Source organism: Peromyscus leucopus, chromosome 11, assembly GCF_004664715.2.
Source record: "Peromyscus leucopus breed LL Stock chromosome 11, UCI_PerLeu_2.1, whole genome shotgun sequence".
Lineage (NCBI taxonomy): Eukaryota > Metazoa > Chordata > Mammalia > Rodentia > Cricetidae > Peromyscus > Peromyscus leucopus.
Window position 1 is genome coordinate 36,037,447 of NC_051072.1, and position 24,119 is coordinate 36,061,565.

General features: G+C 42.3%; 1 protein-coding gene across 4 annotated transcripts in view; it reads right to left on the reverse strand.

The window, feature by feature from the left end:
- Plpp1 (phospholipid phosphatase 1) overlaps positions 1-24,119 on the reverse strand; it is a 66,296-nt gene that overhangs the window by 20,879 nt on the left and 21,298 nt on the right. For 2 of the 4 annotated variants that reach the window (XM_028884471.2, XM_037209434.1), the window contains exon 2: positions 11,601-11,755. The exons of the other annotated variants lie outside the window; for them this stretch is intronic. In XM_028884471.2, coding sequence (XP_028740304.1) covers positions 11,601-11,755 — 155 coding nt within the window. The remainder of the gene's footprint in view (positions 1-11,600; positions 11,756-24,119) is intronic. 4 annotated transcript variants of the gene reach the window in all.

Here is a 24,119-nt window from a genome sequence, read left to right on the forward strand (position 1 = left end):
TTTTGGTTAATAATAAAAAACACACCCTGGGGAATACTTCCACTTCAAATCCTTGTTTGCATTCCTAATTATTTCCTTAGAATATTTTTATGTAAAATTAAAGGATAAAGACGTTAACATTTTTGACCAATTATTTCTCCCTAAATGTAACTGTACGTTACCAATTCACCAGACTCAGTACGCAAGTGTGGAAAAATTGAATATTCAGACAGTTGATGCTGTCTTTGACATGTGTGACTCCATGGCAAAGGACTGTTTATGTTGTTGTCGGTTCAAATCAAACACCTTTTACGTTTACCAGAAAGACTACATCTCTTTAAAAAAAAAAAATCTCTTTTCATAATTTCTTAAATGACTGTATCTGCCAATATTTATCTTAAAACTTTAGCTGGGAAATTAATTTTAACTTCTCTCCTATTTTTAAAGAGTTGCTTGTTTATCGTGTGTGTGTGTGTGTGTGTGTGTGTGTGTGTGTGTGTGTGTGTGCGCGCACGCGTGCGTGCGTGTGGACACATGCCTGCTTATCTATTTGTACACCTTGTACATGTGTATGCCTACGAAGGCCAGAAGAGGACATCAGCTGCCCCGAGAACTGGACGTACAGGTGGTTGTGAGCCACCCAGTGTGGGTGCTGGGAACCTACCCTGGTCCCCTGCAAGAAACGTAAGTGCTGTTATCCACAGTCCTCTCCCCAGCTCTCCTCCCCTTTTAAATAACCTGAAAGCACAACATGGCCCCTAAAACCCGTACAGTAAATTTACCACTACACCAACCACTACCATCTAGGCTTAGGACATTCATGAGCCTGTGTGCATTCAGTCCGTGCTCCTACCAGAGACCTGCTGCTGGGCACTTCATATAAATGGGATCATACAACAGGCGGTATTTCCTGTGTAGCTCATCTCACTTACTGTAACGTCCTTGAGGTTAATTCATACATTTTTCCTCTCGATATACTATCCTACTGTACATACAGATCACATGTGGTTTATCTATTCACCAGCTCACGGACATCTCGACTGTGTCCAGTTTGGGGATATTATGACAAAATACTACTGTGAACATTCATACACAACATTCTTTGTGTGGATGTATTTTCATTTCTAACAGGCAGATACCTACAAGTAGAATTACGGGGTCATGTGGTAAGTTTACATTTAACTTCTTAAGAAACTGTCAAATTACTTTCCAAAGAGGTTATAGTACTTTACATTCCCACATCCTGATTTTTAATATGTCCAATGGCCAGTCGCAAGGAACCCATTTAAAACTCAAGTTCTCTGAATAGTAAACTTATAATCATCCTTGAAATAGTACAGCTTTCTGCTTCTAATAATGGAAATCTTCAATGGTTCAAAAGGCTATAACATAATAACTCATAACTTCCACAAACTGCATACCACAAAAACCTTTCTTCATCCTCCACCTGATATAGGAAAAGATAACTAAAAATACCAATTTCTTTAACTCCCTCTTATAAATATACTCAGGGTCTTGGAACAATAAGAGAAATACTTACAAACTGTTTTAGTTAGAAAAATTCAGCAAAACAGAGAAACTGATTATCTCTTATATGACAATAACTTGGGCCAGTCTGATCCTGGAACTCGCTTTGGAGACCAGGCTGGCCTCGAACTCACAGAGATCTGCCTGGCTCTGCCTCCCGAGTGCTGGGATTAAAGGCGTGCGCCACCACTGCCCGGCTTCTTTTGCTTTTTCAAGACAGGGTTTCTCTGGCTGTTCCAGAACTTGCTCTGTAGACCAGACTGGCCTCAAACTTACAGAGATCTTCCTGTCTCTACCTCCCGAGTGCTGGGATTAAAGGCGTGCGCCACCACCGCCTGGCTTTGATGCACTTATTTTTCAGACATTAACAGTAATATACACTTTATGTAAAACTTATACAGAAAGACAAAAAAAAAATTAGAACCGAGAAACAATCTGGAAAAAGAATGAATTTTGGAGGAATCACTCTGAATTTTACAAAACAAACAAAACCACTTCAATGGTATAATTTTTTCTTTTAACCACTCAATTTTAAGTTACAGTATAAACTCACTGGTGGTATGATAATAAAGTAGGAAGAGTCCAGAAGTAGACCCATACAAATATAGCCAATCATTTTTAACACATGTTAAAAAATTAAAAACAATAAAATGGAGGAGAGTCAAAAGTATTAAAACAATAAGGCACCTACAGACCTAAAAACAGAAACAAGAAAAAAAAGTATGCCGACTACAGGAATCTCACCAAACTCTACAGTGGACGTTGGCTATACAGCACACACACACTGGAGGAGTTAGTTATTACTCTCATACAGGACTCAGCACAGCTCCTGTTGAAGTCTGGAATACAGGCACCGTATCTGCAGAATTAGGAGGCATCATAAAAGGACTTTTCCATGGAGATTTGGAAACTGGTCAACTCTGAAGAAATTTTAGAGCTTTGAGGACTCCTGGCAATGATGTGTGGTCAGAAGCATGAGCTTTACAGGATCCTTAGAAAATACCCAACCCCCCAATCCCAAAATTACATTCCCTGCCAGGCATAAAGGCACATGACTAATGCCAGCATTCTGAGGGTGAGGATTGGGAATTAATGTCAGCTTGGGGTATATAACGAGTTCCTGGGCTACCTGAGCCACAGGTGAGACCCTGTCTTGGTAAAAAACAAGAGAATCATTACCCCCAGGTAATGCTCAATCAAGCTTAGCGTCCCAGGCCAAAAAGATGGGTGAAAACGGTTTGAATTCATCCTTGCAGATGCCAATCTGTGCCTACGCAACCCACAAAACTGAGTTTCTGGCAAAATGGCACTTACCTGGGGGGTTGGAAAGTCAACTCAAGAAAATAATAGCTTTCCAACATATCTTTCCACACATCAAAAATAGCTAATTGCATTTTAATTATTAACTTCATTTTTATCTTATATACTTTTATTTATTATAGGGGCTAAGCTATTACTTATCTTCTAATTTAAAAATGTAGCTTAGAGCTGGGCGGTGGTGGCAGCACTCGGGAGGCAGAGGCAGATGGATCTCTGTGAGTTCGAGGCTAGCCTGATCTACAGAGTGAGATCCAGGAAAGGCGCAAAGCTACACAGAGAAACCCTGTCTCGAAAAACCAAAAAAAAAAAAAAAAAAAAGTAACTTAGAAATATAAGTATTGATCTATATTAAGTGTAATTCTGTATGTATACATAGATCTTATAACTACAATAAAACAGATTTTAAATTGGCTTTTATTTTTCTTGAGAATCTCATACAATATATTTTCGTCTTATTCTTTCTTCTCTCTCAACTCCTCCCAGATCCTCTCCCACCTTGTTACCTACCCAACTGCATAGTCTTTCTCTTTGAAAAAAAAAATGGAGTCCAATTTGTGTTGGCTGATTACTCCACTTCTGAGCATGGGGCCTGCCCTGGGGGTACGGTTGATATAATCAATGGAAGAAGACTGGTTTCTCCTCTCCCAGCGTCTGGAATTGTGAATGGCTCAATGGCTAGACGTGGGACTTCCTGGGATCTGGCTTGAGCTCGTGCAGGTCTTGTGTGTGCTGTCACAGTCTCTGTGAGTTCCTAGCATGTATCAGTCCTGTTATATCCGGGGAACACTCTCCCTGAAATCATCTCGTACCACCTCTTCCACACAGATCCTTGACCTTGAGGGTCTTCTATTAATTTTCAACAACCAGACTCACATTCATCATAATCTGTAACTGATGAAAGAACATACATATCAAAAGGGCCCACATGACTTACAAAGTCCATCACAACAGACCCAACCCACACTAAAGTCACTGAGGTACTGTCAGAAGGAACTGGTTAAATACCTGACTGCTTAACAGCAGAAAAGCTATGAAAGAGAAGTATATACAAATCTTGAGGAATTGTTTTAATAAAACTTGTAATCTATCTACCACAGTCCTTTATAACTATTCAATAAGCACAGCCTTTTATTCACATAAATATCCAAAAAATTCTGCATTGAAATATCTGAATATCAAAACTCCCACATAGTCTACTGATAAAAATCAGTGAGCCTGTTCATGACTTCTGCTCATCCTCTGGAAAGGGAGCAGCTCTGTTCCCACTCTCACTGTAGGAACTCAGGGTAGCCAGTGGAAAGCTATCATTAAAAAGATCCCCCGCTGCAGTACCTACCTTCTAACCAGGCAGGCAGTGACTGAGCTCCTCCTCCAAAAAAGCAGGTTGCTCTAATGCCATGCCCTGAGCTCATGCTGACTGCTCCTAACCCACAAACATATATACACAAACTAACAGTTTTCTTCCTACAAGTGATAAAGATGCCATTTCTTGTGATACTGGAAACATGGGTTTGTACTACAGAAAACCTGTCATTCTGAAGAACCAATAAATGCAAAAATATTAAAAATAATTAACAAAAAAGTATTAAAGTGGTTTTTTTGTTTGTTTGAAATTATTGGAAGATGGAGTCCACAGGAATTTGGTCCCCATCTGGTACTGAGTAGCGTTCTAGAAAGTGTGGTGTGTGCAACATCAGCTATCTCTAGCTATGGAAAATACTGAAACCGTTCATGAATGACTGCTGTGGTGGTTTGAAAGAAATGGCCCCTAGAGGAAGTGGTACTATTAGGAGGTGTGGCCTTGTTGGAGGAAGTATGTCACTGTGGGGGCGGGCTTTGAGGTCTCTTTTGCTCAAGCTTCCCTCAGTCTGTTAGTCAACTTCCTGTTGCTTGCAAGATGTAGCACTCTCAGCTCCAGCACCCCCTCTGCCTGCATGCCGCCATGCTCCCTGTCATAATGGACTGAACCTCTGAAACAGTAAACGAGCCACCCCACCTAATGTTTTCTTTCTAAGGGTTGCCATGGTCATGGTGTCTCTTCACAGCAATAAAAACCCTAAGACAAATTCTTTTGGGGACACGATATTCATACCCCAGGATATTCAAAAGCACTGTGTTCTGTATCTTGACTCCCTGGGACTCCCAACAACCTACACTCTAGTCACAAGGGGTAGGTTCATTTAAGTGGCTCCATGATTAACTTTTAGCCATAGTCTTTCTCAATAAAAAGGGATTTGGGGCCGGGTGGTGGTGGCGCACGCCTTTAATCCCAGCACTCGGGAGACAGAGCCAGGCGGATCTTTGTGAGTTCGAGGCCAGCCTGGGCTACCAAGTGAGTTCCAGGAAAGGCGCAAAGCTACACAGAGAAACCCTGTCTCGAAAAACCAAAAAAAAAAAAGGGATTTGGATCTTAAGTAGTTAAAGGAAATAACGAATCAGGCTAAGGAAGATCCTCAGGCCTGGCAGCAAGTGCCTACACCCCTGATCCCTCTCACCAGCCCCCTCAGCTCTTCCCAAACAGCTGACACCAAACTCAATCTCAAACTGCCTCACGTCAAACCTGACTTGAACAGATGATGGGGCCACCACAAACTCCACCCCATTTGCTTTAACCAGTCATGTTTCACTGGGTAAATATTGTTGTTTCTGGTTATGAGGTCCAACGTAGACTCTGCTGAGGGATGTTGCCTAAGACATATGAGTTATAGAATATTGAATTAATTTTAAAAGTTTTGGTTCCCAGAGCTTTAGATTCAGACTGTGGGTTTATATTTGGAGAAAATCTTCACTACAGATGCTTCCAAATTCAACCTTTTACCTTACTTATCAGATAGCCAAAAATCATTTTAATGTAGTAGAGGTCTATTGTATAACATTTGAATAGTAATGTCTTCTTATATCTGCTGTGGGATAATGCTCTTGTACACTGTACAGATTTGTCACTTGAATTAGTTTAATAAGATGCTGATTGGCCAGTAGCCAGGCAGGAAGTATAGGTAACCAGACTAGGAGAATTCTGGGAAGAGGAAGGGCGGAGTCAGGAGTCACCAGCCAGACACAGAGGAAGCAGGATGAGAATGTCGGATTGAGAAAAGGTACCAAGCCACATAGCAAAACATCGACAAAAATTATGGGTTAATTTAAGTGTAAAAGGTAGTCAGTAATGAGCCTGAGCGACCCCAGATGAGCATTTATAAGTAATATTAAGTCTCGGGGGTATTTGGGAACAGGCAGGCGGGAGAGAAATAAATATTCCACCCACATATATCAAATGCATTCTAAATAACCCCCACACTTTTTCCCTTCAATTTTTGAGACAAGCTGGTCTTGATCTCAAAGAGAACCAACCACCTGTCTCTGCCACCTGAGTGCTGGAATTTAAAGGTATGTGCCATCACAGGTGGCAACACCTTTTTTTTTTTTCCTTTTTTTAAAATAAATGTCACAATATTATAGTCCTCTGGGGCAGGAGTGTTCAAATGTAAAAACACAAAACTTGCTAAAAACTTAATTTCTAAGTGCCACTATGTTTTCCAAATTTTAATTTTTAGAATTAGCAGTATATACAGTTATTAAGCTGCCAACCACTCCTCTTTCAGAAGGACTATTAGGTCCAGGAGCTATAGTTTAGAGGTAGAATGCTCTCCTAAAAAGCATGAAGCCTCGAGGGTGGGCTCGGGGAATAAAAGAACCAACAGCCTGCAGCTGGAATAAATATTACGTTAAAATGAATCAATAAACAGGGCCAGCTCGATGGCTACGTGGGTAAAGGTACATGCTGCCAAGCCTGACGACTTTAGTTCAATCCCTGACCCCACAAGGTGGAAGGAGACAACCTACTCTCCCAAGATGTCCTCTAACCTCTACATGCTAACTGTAGCATCTGCACCAAGCACATATGCACACTAAATAAATATAATTGTAATTTTTAATTAGTTAACAAATAGTGCAAAACTCTAAAACATATATTTGATATCTTATCAGATAATCTTACTCCTAGAAATTAATAATATTGACCATATTTTGTAAAAATTATTACTTTTCTGTAACAAAACACTGACATTTTATCAGACTATCAGAATATTAAAAATATATTTTAAAATTAATATTCACTGTATATATGTATATGCATGTGTGCTGGTAGTGGTAGGGATAGAACCTAGGACTTTCCATGAGGCAGACAGGTGTTCGACCAGTTTTTAAGCCTCACTTTATTTCTTAAAGTGTTTATTTAAATCTGAGCAGAAAATGCTCCCATACACACCCTCTCTAATCTCAGCACTCACGCTTGCCGTCTAAACACCTTACACTGGTCCAGCACATTTCATATTAGCACCCTGGTAATAACTAAAGCCCATGGTTCCCTTTAGGGCTCGCTCTTAGTTCTATGTGCATTGACGCATACACAGGACCAACAACCACCACAGTATCACACAGAATAGTTTCTGTCCTAAACATCCCCTGCATTGGGTGCTCCTTTTATCCTCTCCTCTCCCCACGTGTGTCTCTGCACTAGCTCTGGAGTCCTGCGTTTCCACAATATCACGGTGGACATCACAAAATGCACAGCCTTTCCAGACTGCCATTCTTGTCTTCAGCAATATGCATGTAGGGCTCTTCCGTGGCTCTTCATGGTTTGATGGCGTATGTCCTTGGATTGTGTTTTTTGTTCTTGCAGTCCTAAGGACACAACCCAGGACTTGCCCGTGCTAGGGAAGTGCTGTAGCACCAAGCTACACCCCCGCCCACTAGTTTTTATGTGTCACCAGGTATGAATATTCCATGTGTGAGATACTCCAACACCACAGTTCATTCATCCATTCAACTACTCAAAGGTACCCTGCTTGGTTTTAGGTTTGAGCAATTATGAATAAAAGTGCTTCAGACATTTGTGTGCAGTTGTTTTGTTGTTGTTTCTGTTTTAATGTGAACAGAAGTTTTCAACTCTTGGGTAAATGCTTAGGAAGGAGCACAATTGCTGAAGCCTACAGTCAGACTAAATTAACTTCATAAGAAATTGCCGAAGTGGCTTCCAAAGTAGCTATACCATTTTCTGCAGCAGTTGGCATCATCAGTCTTGAATTTTCATTATTCTGGGGGACACGGTGGAACCCCAGTTTGATTTACCATTGGTCTATCTTCTCTAGGTGAGGTTTTCTCTTCAGACCTCCTGTCCACTTTGAATTGGGTTGCTTTCTCTTCACCCTCATTTTTTAGCTCTCCTCACCGACCACGTGAACTGGAGATCCTCCTGCTTTAGATTCCCAAGCCCAGGTCTACACCCAGCCTGGGTTGTTTTCTCAGTGCTGACTTCTAAAGTTCTCAGTGGATCTTCAACTGTGGTCCCCCATCGGGTTGGGAAAAACATTCCAGAACACCTGTCTGTGTGTCCCTTTCTCTCTCTCTTTCTTTCTTCTTTCTTTTCCCTCCTCCCCCGACCCCTTCTGTGTTTTTGAGACAGGGTTTCTCTGTGTAGCTTTGCGCCTTTCCTGGAACTCACGCTACAGACCAGGATGGCCTTGAACTCACAGAGATCCGCCTGTCTCTGCCTCCCAAGTGCTGGGATTAAGGGTGTGCACCACCACCATCTGTACCAACTTCTTAACAGTGTCTTTCAGAGAACTTTCTTATTTTAATGAAGTCCAGTTCGCCAATCTTCTCCTCATGGATCTACCTAAACCTTCCCTGCTGTACACCCAAGGGCAGAATTATTTTTAATGACCAAAAAACTTTTACCTCAGCTACATGGCAGCCAGCTGGAGATATAAGAGACTCTGTCTTTAAAAATAACATTATCATTTAAAGCAAATATCACAAATTCAGCCTATTTCCTAGGGCCTAAATTAAAAAAAACAAAGGCAATGTTTGTAGCTTCCTCAGCTAGTTTTCAAAATAACATTTAAAAAAAAAGAAAACAAGCGAATGACTATGAATGCGTAAGCCTTCACTTCCCTTTTTCTAAAGTGGAATAAGAAAGACTAGACTCTCCTGTTGTCCTAGATAGCTCTGTCAAGCTGGCCCAGCCAGGGGACACCTGAGAAGGGCGTCTCAAGTGAGGGACTGCCCAGATCAGACTGGCCTGTGGACATGTCTGTAGGGCGGGTGTAGGAGGGTCCAGCCCTCTGCAGACAACATCATTTCCTGGGTGCGCCTGCGCTGTACCAGAAAGCTAGCGAGGCAAATAGCGTTCCTCCACGGTCTCTGTTAAACTCTTGCTTGAGTCCTGCCCGACTCCCCTCAATGATGGATTGCGACCTAGCAGTGTAAGCCACCTAAACCCTTGCCTTCCCTAAGGTGCTTCTGGTCGGAGTATTTTATCACACCACCAGAGTGGAAACTAGAACACATGGAAGCTGGTATCCAAACAGCACATTGCCCACCACACTTGGGTTTCTTTTTAACAATTAAAAAGAAAAAAAGAGTCACTTTCAAAATGCAAATTTTTTACCATCTAAAATCTTATTACTCATTAAGTTATATAAGATATGTATCCGGGCGTGGTGGCGCACGCCTTTAATCCCAGCACTTAGGCAGGCGGATCTTTGTGAGTTCGAGGCCAGCCTGCTACCAATGAGCTCCAGAAAGGCGCAAAGCTACCCTGTCTCGATATGTACATATGTCAAACATAAATAATCCATGTATGTAAAAACAAAGTATCTTCTATATGAAATATTATGCATAAATTATTAGAACAAATCTATCCTAGAAATTATAAAGAAGTCCTTTTGCATTAGTTCACAGCCATCATCACACTAACTAGATCACATTAATTAGCTAAATATGACTTCTTCCAGTTTCCTAAGTTCGAATTAACATGTTTTTCCAAGCGAGTTCTAACAACAAACTCCCAAGAATTCATACCAAGAACTCAAAGGTTCATACCAAGTTTTTCTCACTACTTTAAAGAAAATACATACCTTAGTCTTATTGGTCTTTGTTTCAACTGCCTAATATTTGGGTATTTATTGTGATCACTTATTTCAAAAATATTTGTTAAATAAAAAGGGCACAAAATTGAATCTGCAGTATTCTCATAATGAAATAAAAGCTGCTGCACTAAATTGTACTGAAATGTTACTAGTTTTCATCAGGCAGTAGACTAAAGGTTACTGCTTTTTTGTTGATCTACTTTAGAAGTTTTGTTCAATTCATAAATTATTATATTTCTGTAATTAAGTTTTAAGAAAAAGGTGAAATGTACCAAACCCTGCAATTGAAAGTTAACATCCTGAGCCTCACACGATACTGAACAGTTTATAAAAATTTGATCTAGCAACAGTTACTTAAAATCATAACTACAACAGACACCTTGCACTCCATCCAAGCACAGTGGCACTGTTGATTGGCATGTAAGTGACAGTTCTGTCAGCTTCCCTCCACACAGTTCACAATCCTCCTGGGGGATGTTCTGGGTGCTCGGAATGGATTGCTCTGATTGGCTAATAAATCAAGTACTGATTGGCCAGGAGCCAGGCAGGAAGTAGAGGTGGGACAAAGAGAGAGGAGAATTCTGGGAACAGGAAGGCTGAGTGAGGAGATGCCAGCCTGCCATCCAGGGAGCAACATGTAAAGCCACAGAATGCGTGGCGACATATAGATTAACAAAAAAGGTCTGAGTCTAAGTGTAAGAGCTAGTCAGTGGTAGGCCTGAGCTAATGGCCGTGCAGTTTAATTAATATAAGCTTCTGAGTGATTATTTTATAAGTGGTTGCAGTGTCTGTGGGGCTGGGCAGGACTAGAAAAAACTTCAGCTACACAATCCTGGTGCCACAACTGAATAATGCTAGTTGTGGTGGTACTTGCTTCTTAGGGAAAAGTATCTCCTAAAATTTAATACCATTTTTTCATTCTTTTTATTATAAAGTTGTTAACTCATATTTGAAGTATACAGAAGTATGTATCTTGAAATATAATAAAATTCAAGGCCATTCATCCACTGGAAAACTATTCTGAAAACTATTCAGGGAAGAAGAAAACTTACAATGAAAAAGACAAACGTAGTTCAGATTCATGAACTGCTAAAAAAAACAAAACAACTTATTAAAAACCAGGAAAGAGCCGGGCGGTGGTGGCGCACGCCTTTAATCCTAGCACTCAGGAGGCAGAGGCAGGCGGATCTCTGTGAGTTCGAGGCCAGCCTGGGCTACCAAGTGAGTCCCAGGAAAGGCACAAAGCTACACAGAGAAGTCCTGTCTCGAAAAAGCCAAAAAAACAAACAAACAAACAAAAAAGACATTTGCCTGAAATCCTAGGACTTGGTTAACAGAAACAGGACCAGAAGTCTCAAACCAGCATGGACTACATGAGACCCATCTCAGACAGACACAGACGGCGGCAAGGCTTAGGAATCAGGACCAAGAAGAAAGCAAGTAGGCACAACATCCCCAGTGGCCGTCTTAACTCAGTTTGTGAATGCTAACATGGGGTGGAAGTTTCCAGTAACCTAAAACACTAAAACCTAATCCTAGAACTTGGTGATCTCAAATACCACAACTTTAAAATAGTGATGGTCTTCATGTAATCTGCAGACTTCACTTACAATCTCTTCCTGAGAAGAGTTGGTCCAATGTCTTCAAGCTGTTTTAAGTAGCATACACCTTTGACTGGAAAAGCGCGATGCTCCAAGAATAAACAGTGGAATTCTTTCCTTCAGCAACCGTTTCCCATAGTAACACTAATAAAAGTAGGGCTTAAATTTACCCCCACCCAGTGCCGTCACTTCAGCCAACCTCCAGCGCGAGAACCCATCACTACCTGCTTGGTCATTTACTTACAGAGGAGATGGGTAAGCCAAGCCCCACTATGATGAGTATAACGCTTCTGACGGTACTGTCATGGTATGGATACTGGATGCTGTTGTCAGTACAGAAAAAGCCTCTCTGAAATGGATATATGTGGCCCAAATTTAGAACAGCCATGGGCATGGAAGCTGTTGGGGAAGGGAAGAAAAGACACATATAATTACATTCAGTTCACTTCTTTAGGGAGGAGGGGTTATGGGATGTAAATCTCAGCTCCACCTTTTGTGGAGAAAGATCAATATTCTCTGATACGCAGTGGAAGGGTTAATGAGACCACGTAGCAGCTGCGCATACAAAACACTGATCCTCTTGCCTGCGTTGACCTCTCACCTTAGGTACAATCAGGAAAGAAGCCACCAGGGCAAAGAGCAAAATCGATGTGTAGAAAAATAAAGCTGAGAACATCAGCAAGTTTTCTATTTTTACATTCTATAATTAATTTCTATTTAACAGATTAATATCCTAAATAAGTTTAAGGAAAAAAACAAACTAACAAACGAATTTAGTAATAGCATCATAATATTTGAAGGACAAAAAAGGAAAACTTTGTTTCACATTAGAATAAAGTTGGGGGGGGGGAACAAGTATATTTGATAATAAAAACAGAAAGGAACAAGCCCTTGTTCCCCAAGGCAAACAAAAAATGGCTTTATTATTCTTGGCAGGGCTCCAAAACTACTTTAACATGCCATAGTGTTAAACTTTAATGTGCCTCAGCCTCCCAAGTAGCCAGGTCTACTGGCCAGGCCATGTCACCTGGCTGGCAGTTTCCAAACATGTTCAAATTTACACTGACTCAGGCTTTGCTTTATACAACTCAAACACCCACACATCTGCTCCCTCATTATATAGGCAACACTAGACTAGGCCGGGTACAGAAAACTAATTTGTGCAAAAAACAGGCTCAAGATCTTGGCTGTATGTGTAAAAACAGAACGGACCTCTGAGAGCTTGTTTAAAAAGAAATACCAACACAGACTTTTTTCAAGGGAGAGAGTAACAAAATGTTCTGGATCTTGACTATGATAGTAATTCTAGTAACTATTATTATTGCACACACATCCAAAAAGAAATAAGAAGCAGAAATATATCATAAAAAACAGAAATATGATTATATGGTATAAAAGTAACAATAGAAATTCAGAGATTGACATAAACTGAGATCATCAGAAAAGATCATCAAAGGGGAGGCGGCAAACAGGTGGAACAGGAGGCCCAGGGGGCAGGAGGAGGCCCAGGGGGGAGAGGGGGGGAGCAGGGGGGAGAAGGAGGGGGAGCAGGAGGCCCAGGGGGAGCGGGAGGAGGCCCAGGGGGCAGGAGGAGGCCCAGGGGGGGAGAGCAGGAGGGGGGAGCAGGGGGGAGCAGGAGGGGGAGCAGGAGGCCCAGAGGGGAGGGGGGGCAGCAGGAGGCCCAGGGGCAGGAGGAGGCCCAGGGGGCAGGAGGAGGCCCAGGGGGGAGCAGGAGGAGGCCCAGGGGGGAGCAGAAGGAGGCCCAGGAGGCAGCAAGGGCAGCACCAGAGCCACCAGAACAGCAGCAACAAGAGCGGAGGAAATGGACAAGGGGTCCATCCCATCAAGACAACTTCTGCACACTTCATGCTCACACATGCAGAGCACCGGGCGACACGGATGAACTCAATCCTTATCTCGACTCTGTGAGGGGCCCCACTGCTTACTAGTTACTGACTATGTTTAAAGAAGTGAAGAATGGTGTCCTGGAGACAGCCGGGGTTCTAATCCCGGCTGCTCCCCCAGACAGTGTGCACGCGTTCTCCTATGGATCCAAGGGATCCTGCTGCAGTAAAAGGTTAGAACTGTGTCGAGGAAGACAGACAGACTGGAGGCAGTAGGTCTGTCCTTCTCAAAAATGCTTGTTCAGTAAATACATCTGTTCATGGTGGAACCTCACAGTTAGAGGAACATCTTTGCTGCTAATTATCTCTGAATTCTCCAAGTTTGAGGTTTTAATGCCAGTATGAGGGCATCGGGTTGTGTTTATTAAAGGATTTTGAGTTTAAAACACTGGTCTAAGAAAGAATTTACCTTTTAGGAAATAAAAATCAGTCTTCTTTTGGTCAAAGTCAGTAGTACAGTAAAATAATTATTTTAGAAATGAACATCTAAAGCAGTGAGAGAGGACAGAGGAGGAAATATTTAACACAACTCTGAAATGATTCAGAAGTTGAGTGATGGTGTCAACTAGGAACACAGAAAAGGAATGACGTTGTGGATACAGGACGACACATCCTGAAGGCTGCTCACACTGCGGAGGCAGACTTGAAGGCGACACTTCAGAGTCTGGAGAAGAGAACGGTCGCCCTACGGTGAAACGTGAAGTTGTAAGGACGTTCTTCATGGTGAACGCCCGCGAGTTCTTCATGGTGAACGCCCATGAGTTCAGTCCTGAGAGTCTTACTGCCTTTGGGTTTGGGTTCTCCCTCACTTCCTACTGGCTGTCGGCCTCGTCTCCCTCTCTTCTCACAGCCCTGAAGGCTCCCATCACACTGAACTACTCTGCTTTTGAAACCCTGGGGGATAATATTCTGATCCACCCTTTGGGATCCCACCCCTTGGCTCCGCCCTGCGTCCTCACGGAAAAGCCTCATTCTAAGGAAAAACTCTTCCCCTTCCTCCCTCCCTCTCTCTTCTGCTTTTCCTCCCAGGAGGTGGGCATCCCCAACCTCTCTCTCTCTCTCTCTCTTCTCTCTCTTTCTCTGTCTCTCTCTTTCCTATCTTTCTCTTCATCTCTCTATTATCATAACCTCTCCACGTGGACGCAGCGCTGGGTTGTGAATCACTGGCCGCTACTGCTGCTGTGCGGCATGGCATGCATCTGCCCAGCATGTTTCCCTGCCCGTGCAGGCTAGTCTCCCCCGCCCCCCACAATAATTCAAAACACTGGGTGTCTTCACAGAGTCTCCGTCTTCTACTGGTGAGAGCTCCTCCTCCCCTCCCCTCACCTGTCCCATGACACTGTGAACAATTACCTTGCTTTTTTACACATCTTTCGGCAACTCTGAAAGCGGGTACTATTTCTACTATTATTGTGCCCTTTGGATCAGGGACATAGTTAGAACTGAATAAAATTTTATTAAAGAGCTAAATAAAGAAAATTCAGGATAGAGATGGGTAAGCATTCGAAATTTTAACTTAAAGAGGATAAAACAGTTATCAGAGAAAGCATAAGGTCAAGAATAACAGAGCGATCAGTTGAGAACTAACGGTCCTCATAAAACGATGAAGAGAGATTCTCAAAGGAGGAAGAACGGCCGCACCCCAGTGGGCAGGGGATGTGTCTCCTTGTTCAGCAGCACGTGTTAACCTTCTCTGAAAACACCAACCCTAGAAAAGGACAATGCTAGACTACGAAAGCCGAAGCTGGAAGTGCGGCGGAAGATTCTGGAAGAGCCAGCTATCTAGGTAAATGCAGACTGTCAAACGCCCACATGAAGGAGACCGAGGATTCAGAAGAGACAATGCGGAAGGGCAGGCCATTAACTCGACACTGTTCCTTTCTGAAAATGACTTTCTATCCTCTGACAGTTTCAGCATGTATACAATGGGTTTCAGTCACCCACCCCCTCACCGCCCTCCTCCCACTGAAACTTCTGCTCAACATGTCTCCCCCCTCCTTTCATGTCTGCTGTGTGAGCTGGTACCATAAAAACATCCTTTTCTTCAAGGTACAGTACAGTGACTTCCCACTGCTCATAAAGGTTACATGTTACGGGGAGACGGAGAGAGAGGGGGCAAGGGGCAGAGTCATCCCTCTGAATTTGTACGTAGTGGCATGTGCCTACAGTTCCCAGAATTTAAGGAGCTAAGGCAGAAGAATCATGAGTTCAAGGCCAGCCTGGGCTAAACAATAAGATTTATCTTAAAAATAAGTATTTTTTCTGGGATGTGCAGAGCACACCTTTAATCCCAGCACCCTGGAAGAAGCATGGAAGGGTCTCTGTAAATTCAAGGCCATCCTGATCTACACAGTGAGTTCCAGGTCAGCCAGGATGAGGAGAACCTGTCTCAAAAAATAAATTTCTTAAAAGATCCTTAATTTGCTATAGAGATTATTTGTAATGGTAATATTTTAAGGGAGTGATGGAGAGTTACATGATCAAGTCAGTATTACAGGAAGAGTCTTCTCTAAACAAATTTTGATGAGGCAAGCAATTCTTTCCTTAATATCTAAAGGATATAGATGTTCCTTAAAAGTTTTAAAAAATTATTTATTGTATATGTAAGAGTATTTGCCCACATGTACATATGTATGCCACGTATGTGACTGATACCCAAGAGGATGCTGGATCCTCTGGAAATGGAGTTATGGATGGTTGTGAGCTACCATGTGGGTGATGGGAATCAAATCTGAGTCCTCTCCAAGAGCAGCAAGTGCTCTTAGCCACTGAGTCATCTCTTTAGTCCCCAAAGACATTATGTTTGACACTAGTAATAGTTCTAGACACGTTTCTCTCATTAAAAGTTCCACAAGAGAACTCATTTGCAATAGCTCATGTGAACATTACTATCAGAAAGAAGGTCTATTTCCAGTACACCCCCCCTCCCTTCTTCACTCAGCATAGGCGGCTGAACAGACAACCCACGACTCTCTCCCCTCTGCCTTCAGTTAGGTTTAGCCAACAGGGATGGAGAGGCTGTCACTGGCTGGAGCCAGAGGATGGGAGCACAGAGACAGGCAGCTATTTCTCTGGCTCCCTCCAGCAGGCTCACTATGGGTCTTCACCCCTAATCTGGGGCCACAGCTGCTACCCAGCCACCCCCACACTCAGCTCCCCTTAGGGAGGCTCCCAACTCAACCACTCCTTTTTTTAAAAAAAAAAAAAAAAAAAAAAAAACCTCTGCAGCCCATGGTAACTTGTGTAACAATATCCTGAAAAGGTTTACGTAATTTTCCTTTCTTAAAAGGTGCAAGTTCAAACACAGCGTGGTGGCATATGACTTTAATCCCAGCACTCAGGAGGCAGAGGCAGGTGGATCCCTGTGAGTTCCAGGACAGCCAGAGTTACAGAGTTACAGAAAAACCCTGTCTCAAAAAACAAACAACAACAACAAAAAACCATGAAAGTTCAAAGAAATCATAAAATAACACAGCAAACAATTTGAAACTCAAGAATATTCTAGAGGTATGGCTCAGTGTCAGAGTACCTGCTGAGCATACATGAAATCTTGGTTTAATTTCCAGCAATATCTCATGTGCACACGCACGCACACAGGAGGGGGAGGTTGTGCAAGGGGAACACTTTCATTTCCATACACTATTCTTTCTCAAGCTTGTTCTTCCACGAGAACAAACTGCTACCAAAGATGAACAGACTGAACAGAGCCATGTTAATTACTAACGCAACCTTATAATTTACAAATTCCTGGAATCCTGAAATCAATGTCTGTGGAGCCCAGCATCACCTCTGAACAAAGCCTCAGCTGTGACTGCTGCCACAGTGCTTCTCAGCAGGGGCCTCGCTGTCCTCTCAGTGAAAAAACAAGTCGGGGGGGGGGGGGGACCCAAATGCACCTTCTTAACTGACCCACCCCAAAACAGAATTCTACAGCCTTTTTCAGGAAAGAAAAAAACAAACCAGACCTACACATGAGATGCTGAAGAGCAAATAGTAATCCTGCTTCAAAGTAAGGCCTAACAAGTAAACAATCAGCTCCAGACTCAGTTCCTGTATTCTCAGAACTACAGGTAACTGTATTACGACACATAATATATGAAACATATTATGATTGTATGTGATCTATACATCACAGGCATTTCACCCCTCCGTGCACTTTCCAATCCCAGCATTCATTCACTCAACACATCTTCAAAGTTAACAAGGAAACTACACTTCTATAACTTTGTTCTAAGCCTCTGAAAGTGTCACGGTGCAATTCTGCAGTACATAAAATTCTATATAGTCTAAGTAAAGCATGTAAGTCTTGCTGTAGCCACTTCTTGAAGCAAAGACATGTTTTGGGTTTTTAATTCATTTATTTATAATGTGTGTGACTGTTTTGCCTGCATGTATGTTCCGTGCACCACATGCCTGCCTGCATAGGTCAGAAGAGGGCATGAGATCCTCTGGAACTAGAGTTGTGAGCCACCATGGGAGCACTAGAAACTGAAGCCAGAATTCCGGAAGAGCAAGTGTGTTAACTGCTGAGCCATCTTGCTAGCCCTTGAAGCACAAACAGACTTGTTTCACACAGAAAAGACTTACAGCACTGTCGTCTGTGGGATTTACTGAGTCTCAACACACAAACAAAACAACCGGATTGTGTTGCATGGCCTTCTCGAATATTCCAACAGAAACAACCCTTTACTGAGCAACCACTACAGGTCATTAACCATGCTAATGCTCATTCACTATAAGCACGTTTCATCTTCACAGAAGAAGATAATTATATTTCAGATTTCCTACCACATAATCTGTAAAAGTTAAAAGTAAAAAAAAATCAGTAATAAAAGTATGGATCAGATACAAAAAATATATATATTCGCTATATATTCAGCAAAATAATCTTAAAATCATTCTATGTATATAATCTCACTAATATAAACTAAACATGTTTGTACTTAATACACATTGGAAAGTCTGAAAAAATATGTAATCAACTTTTAGATTGGTATTTCACAATCAGGTAAAAGGTATTTCCTGCTGTGTACACCTTCAAATTTAACTGTTTTCTTCTTTTGGTTTTTCGAGACAGGGTTTCTCTGCATAGCCCTGGCTGTCCTGGAACTCACTCTATAGACCAGCCTGGCCTCGAACTCACAGAGATCCATCTGCCTCTGCCTCCCAAGTGCTGGAACTATTTTCTAACAAAAGATTAAGATCACTACTACATCTGAATTTTCTAAATGCTTGATCACAATACTTTAATTATATTTCCTAAAATTATGCTTATAACTTACTTAAAATCATACTATCGTTTTCTTGAATTTCCCTTTCCTATAATTATACATATAACTCCCCTGGAAAAGTCATATCTGTAGTAAGAAATTGTTTAAAACCAGCTTGTCTTCTTAGTCCATTTAAAACCGAGAAGGATGCAGTAAATAGCATCCTTAGGCTTACACGATGCCTCAGAGATGTACACTGAAATAAGTACCTTCTAGGGCAGTGCTTCTCAGCCTTCCTATCTCGGCGACCCTTTAATACAGTGCCTCGTGTTATGGTGACCACAACCATTAAATTATGTTCATTGCCACTTCATAACTGTAATTTTGCTACTGTTATGAATTGTAAGGTAAATATCTGATATGCAGGATATCTGATACTCGACCCCCAAGGGGGCATGACCCATGGGTTGAGAACCATTGTTCTAGGGGTTTTCTCTCTTGCAACTTCTGAGATCTACTGCATAATTATAACCATAATAACTGGATCACCTAAAAATAATAAAGCTGAAAAGCTAGCTTATATGACATGCTTATACAAAACCAGAAATAATCTTGAGGCTCAACAGGTTGGTAGAATGGGTGACTTTAGTCACTTCTTGAATAATCTTATAATGGTGTTCAGGAAGGCAATTCCAAAGGGTGGTACTATCTCTATAATTACAGAAGAACAAAGGAATGCTACTCTAGTGAGTCAAAGTTGGCTATACAGGAATAGGCTGAGGAAAGAAGATCAAGACTGCCCTGGACTGTACAGCAAGACCCTATCTTAAAACAAGCACAAAAATCTCAAAGTTACTAATTACTAGAAAGTATATTAATATAAGCCATCTTTAGTTTAATGGCAAACAGAGGGAAAAAAATAGTGCAGAGCAGTGTTAACCAACTGAATTTCTGACAGAAACAAATGTCCAGTAAAGTAGCCCATGGTCACATGAGGATAGTGAGCACTTTACATGTGGCTAACGTGACTTAAGTATTGACTTTTAATTCATTTCATTTCAATAATTATAACTGTTCTATTTTTCTTTTTTTTTTTTTTTTTTTGTTTTTTTTCGAGGCAGGGTTTCTCTGTGTAGCTTTGCGCCTTTCCTGGAACTCACTTGGTAGACCAGGCTGGCCTCGAACTCACAGAGATCCGCCTGCCTCTGCCTCCCGAGTGCTGGGACTAAAGGCGTGCGCCACCACCACCCAGCGCTATTTTTCATATATGAGGAACACGGCAATTAAGGATATATTCATATAGTACTTGGCATCTCATACCACATTACTACAAATATATAAAAGAATAGTTTGAGCCATGTATATGGTTCACGCCTATAATCTGACACGAGGATGAGGAAGAGGAATGCCAGGTCAGCCTGGACTATAGGACCCTGTTTCAAAGCAAACAAAAAAATCTCAGAATCGCCAGGTGGTGGTGGTGTACACCTTTAATCCTAGCACTCAGGAGGCGGAGGCAGAGGCAGGCGGATCTCTGAGTTTGAAGCCAGCCTGGTCTACAGAGTGAGATCCAGGAAAAGTACAAAGTTTCACAGAAAAACCCTATCTCAAAAAACAAAACAAAATATCTTAGAATCAACAAGGTGAAAGAAAAAGAAATTAAACAAGTATCACTGCAGCAACTTTTTTTAGGAGCTTAGGAAAATTTAAGAACAAACAAAAAGACTGAAAATGAGATGTGTAAACGTGTTGGTGTATGGCACATGTGCTGGCTTATGAAATGGTTGGTCATGATTTAGCTTTTAAAAATGGGGGAGGGGAACAAAGCCAAAGCCAAGTATTAAAAAAATATTATTGGGGATGGAAAGATGGCTCAGTGGTTAAGAGCACTGGCTGCTCTTCCAGAGGACCCAGGTTCAATTCCCAGCACCCACATGGCAGCTCATATCTGTCTGTAACTCAGTTCCAGAGGATCCAACACCCTCACACATATGTGCAGGCAAAACACCAATGCACATGAAATGAAAACAAAGAAATAAAAATTAAAAAGGATAAAGAATTATTATCACTAGTAGCATCTCTTAGCTGAACAGTGTCAGAAACTCAGACACTGACTCTCTGGAGTAGTAGTGTGTAATAGGGCAGGTGAGCCGCATCCCAGTTTAGCAGGGAGGACAAGATCATAACACGATGTGTCTCTTCATACTTCATACTTCCAGCTGTCCTCTAGGAAAAGTCTGACCACCAGGGAATGGGTTTCCTGGAAGAATGGAAGACCTTTTCTCTTAACCCACCTTCAGTCTATAAGCTGGTGATCCTGAGCAGCTCTGCACACACACAAACCTACCTCTCTTCTGTTGACCAGTCTGTATATGGAGGTGGTCACACTCGATGCGACCCTGGGACAGCTACCCAACCACACTCAGGCTAAGCGGCCCACTTGATGCCCAAGTACTCTACTGCAAACAATGGAAAGGAATTGGAGGTTGCTTCTAGACGAATGTTTCACCAAAAAAGGAAATCAATAAAACTCACATGTAAGAAACACATTCCATAGGGGAAAATCGGTTATGTAAATCTGACCATGTCTGCACACTTTTGCATTTTTCCAGTAGTCCAGATTGTGAAGTGTGCTTCCACAACCCTTTCGTTTCTTCCTCTAGCTGCTGAAGGTCAGAAGTCAATTTTTTGGCTCTATACTGCTTTGTGTTATCTGAGTTGCTCTTAGAAAGTTCTATTCATTCCCACCTTCAGGAATGTTCTTTTGTGTCCAATTCAGTTTTGACCAAATACAGTTTCTTGCTTTCTTTCCAAACAGGGTTACAAATTCTTTCCAGAGTCACATGAAGCATCCTCCGACTGATCAACTGTTAGGTGCTATTTCTGAGTGTGTGTGGAGGTCAAAGGACACCTTGCAGGATGATGCTCTCCTACTACCTGGGTTCTGGGGCTCCAACTCAATCCTCAGGCTTGACAGCAAGCACCTTTATCCACTGAGTCATCTCGCTGGCCCTCAACATACATGTATTCTTGACCAAAGGAGAATCGGTGACAGCTGCACTTCAGAACAGGGTCAGTTGAAGGAAGGTAGAGGTGAAGGGCAGGTGAGAGGGGCCAGTGTTACAGAGCCCTGGTTCAGAGATGACAGCAAACAGCAAGGGGCAAAGAACAAGGCACCCTCAGCTCTCAGACACCTGCTTTCTGGCGTAGCTGCTTGGCTACTACAAAAAGTACTCCACCCCTTCTCTTTCATTGGGACAAAAGAGAGGAAGCAAGGGACAACAGGCAGTCTGTGTTTAAATGAAACTTACTAAAGAAGGGTTCTGGTGTTTTGTGGGGTTTTATTGGGGGGGGGTAATTTGTTGTTTTGCATTTTATGGTTTTGAGTTGGCAATTCACTGCAATATTTTAGTACATTCACATACTTATGATCTTTTTATGTATATATTTAAACAGCTTTTTAGAAAGATACAGAGGTGGAGCTGAGGATATGATCAGTAGTACAGTATCTGGGTAACATGTAGAACCCTCAGATTCAATCCACAGCATCACAAGAAAATAAAGGCAAAGCTGTGAATTTCCAAGGCTGCTAGGGGAGGAGGAGAGGGAAGAGTGCTCACCTATTCATTCACACCTGTTGTTTCCTTTCCAGAAAAGCACGTGAGAAGAGTGCCAACTGGCCAAGAACATTCATGCCTTCCACTCCCTTAAGCTAACAGCTGTTCTGTTTTCAAGCTGCCGAAGGTCACACTCAGTAGCAAGCTTTCCATGTGGCTTTCTGCATGCAAGAGGCAGGGAGATAACTAAGTCATATGTGATTGTTTCTAGTTTCCCTTCTCTGAGACACCAGGGAAATCTATTGGAGATTTCTTTGGTACCTGAAGCGGTAACTTAATCGTGTCTTAGCTGAAAACCACTGTTTACAGAACTGGAACTGGAGTTGGAAATAATAAGGGCACATTTTGAAAGCAAAACTGTATCAGAACAATAAATGAGCAGCCTATCAGAAATGCAGTATGCTAAGACTCAAAAGGCTACACACACCATGTAACTCCACTGATATGAATTATAGGACATTATAGAATGGAGAACAGCTCAGTGGTAACCAGAGGTGAAGAGCAGATAAAAGTGTGAAAGAATAACAAACCAGTCAGTGACTGTACCCTGACTCTGTAGCAACTACATGGCTAAACTCTACTTTGCCTAAGTTCATTCTATGGGACTGGAGAGATTAAGTAAGCGTACATACTGCTCCTGCAGAGGAGCTGGACTTGGCTCCCAGCACCCACATGGAGCAGCTCACAATGGCTTGCAATGCCAGTTCCAGGGGATCTGACACACCTGGCCCTCCTTGGGCACTTGTACACACACGCACACACACACATATAAACATAAATACTTTTTAAAAAGTTAATGTAAATTTATTATGTGCCAAAGGAAAGAAATGTACATTGTATAACAAAACAGATCAACAACAACAAAAAAGTATCACTGCAGTTTAGCTGAGGCTCCATCTCACCTCCATATTTCCTGTCCCAGTGACTGCAGCCTACTTGCCATATGAGTTGCTGTGGGGGACCAGCCCCCACATTTATTTACCCCAGGAACTCTTGAGGAATGGGGAGTAAGAGACTTAGACACAGAGAAGGGAGAGAAAACACGGAATAAACTCAGGTGGGTCTGGATCCTTATCCACCGGCCCAGAGCATTCTTCCAAAGGTCTATTTCTAACAATGCCAAGGGGTGGAGCAAAAGCCCACCCCCTTGCTAGTTACAGTCACCTGGCACCCAGGCCTGTGGTCCAATCAACCTCCCATGCAGACCTAGTGGGTACAGCCACTAGGAAACCTAGTGGGCTATAACAAGTTGCTACTCCAATATCCTGTAATCCTCCTTTGGTGTAGCAGGCTGGAGTCCTGGACAGGGCTGGGTAGTCAGATATGCATACATTGGTTTACTTCTGGAAACCTTCCCACTAGGTTTCCTAGTGGCTGTACCCAGCAGGTCTGCATGGAGAGGTTGACTGGACCACGGGCCTGGGTACCAGTGACTCCCAGTGACTACTTGAATGAGTATCGGCAAATTTCTTTCCTTATTTCAGTTTCCTTGTCTAGTAAATGAGAAAAATATTTACCTACCACCCAGAAATGTTATGAACTAAAAGCCCATACACTAATGTGATACCTGGCATATTAAGATTTATCTTAGAAATGCTTTATTCTGTAATTTCTCTCTTCTGTTCTCTTGATGTGATATGTAAATCTACCAGAATGAAGCTAGCAGATTCACTGTCTCAGAGTCAACACTCTCTAATCTGCTCAGCTGTTCTGATCTGATGTTAAAGGAGCTACCAAAGAGAGATAGGAGCTGACAGACCAGACCAGAGTACACTGAAGAACGAGGAAGACCCGAGGCTGCCAAAGCTTTCTCCAAGGATGTACTAGGCAGCGGAACAGAACAAAACTTGCAGCTAACCTAGATTTTCAAATGTGGGCCAGCGAGACAGCTCGGCAAGCAAAGCCTATGGTGGAGGGACGGAGGCGCTGTGAGGGGCCAGTGTTCCGGCTCTTACCTCCGCATGGCAGCCAGAACACTCACTCACACACATGCACACCCAAATAAATATTTCAAAATACACAAAGTTTTTAA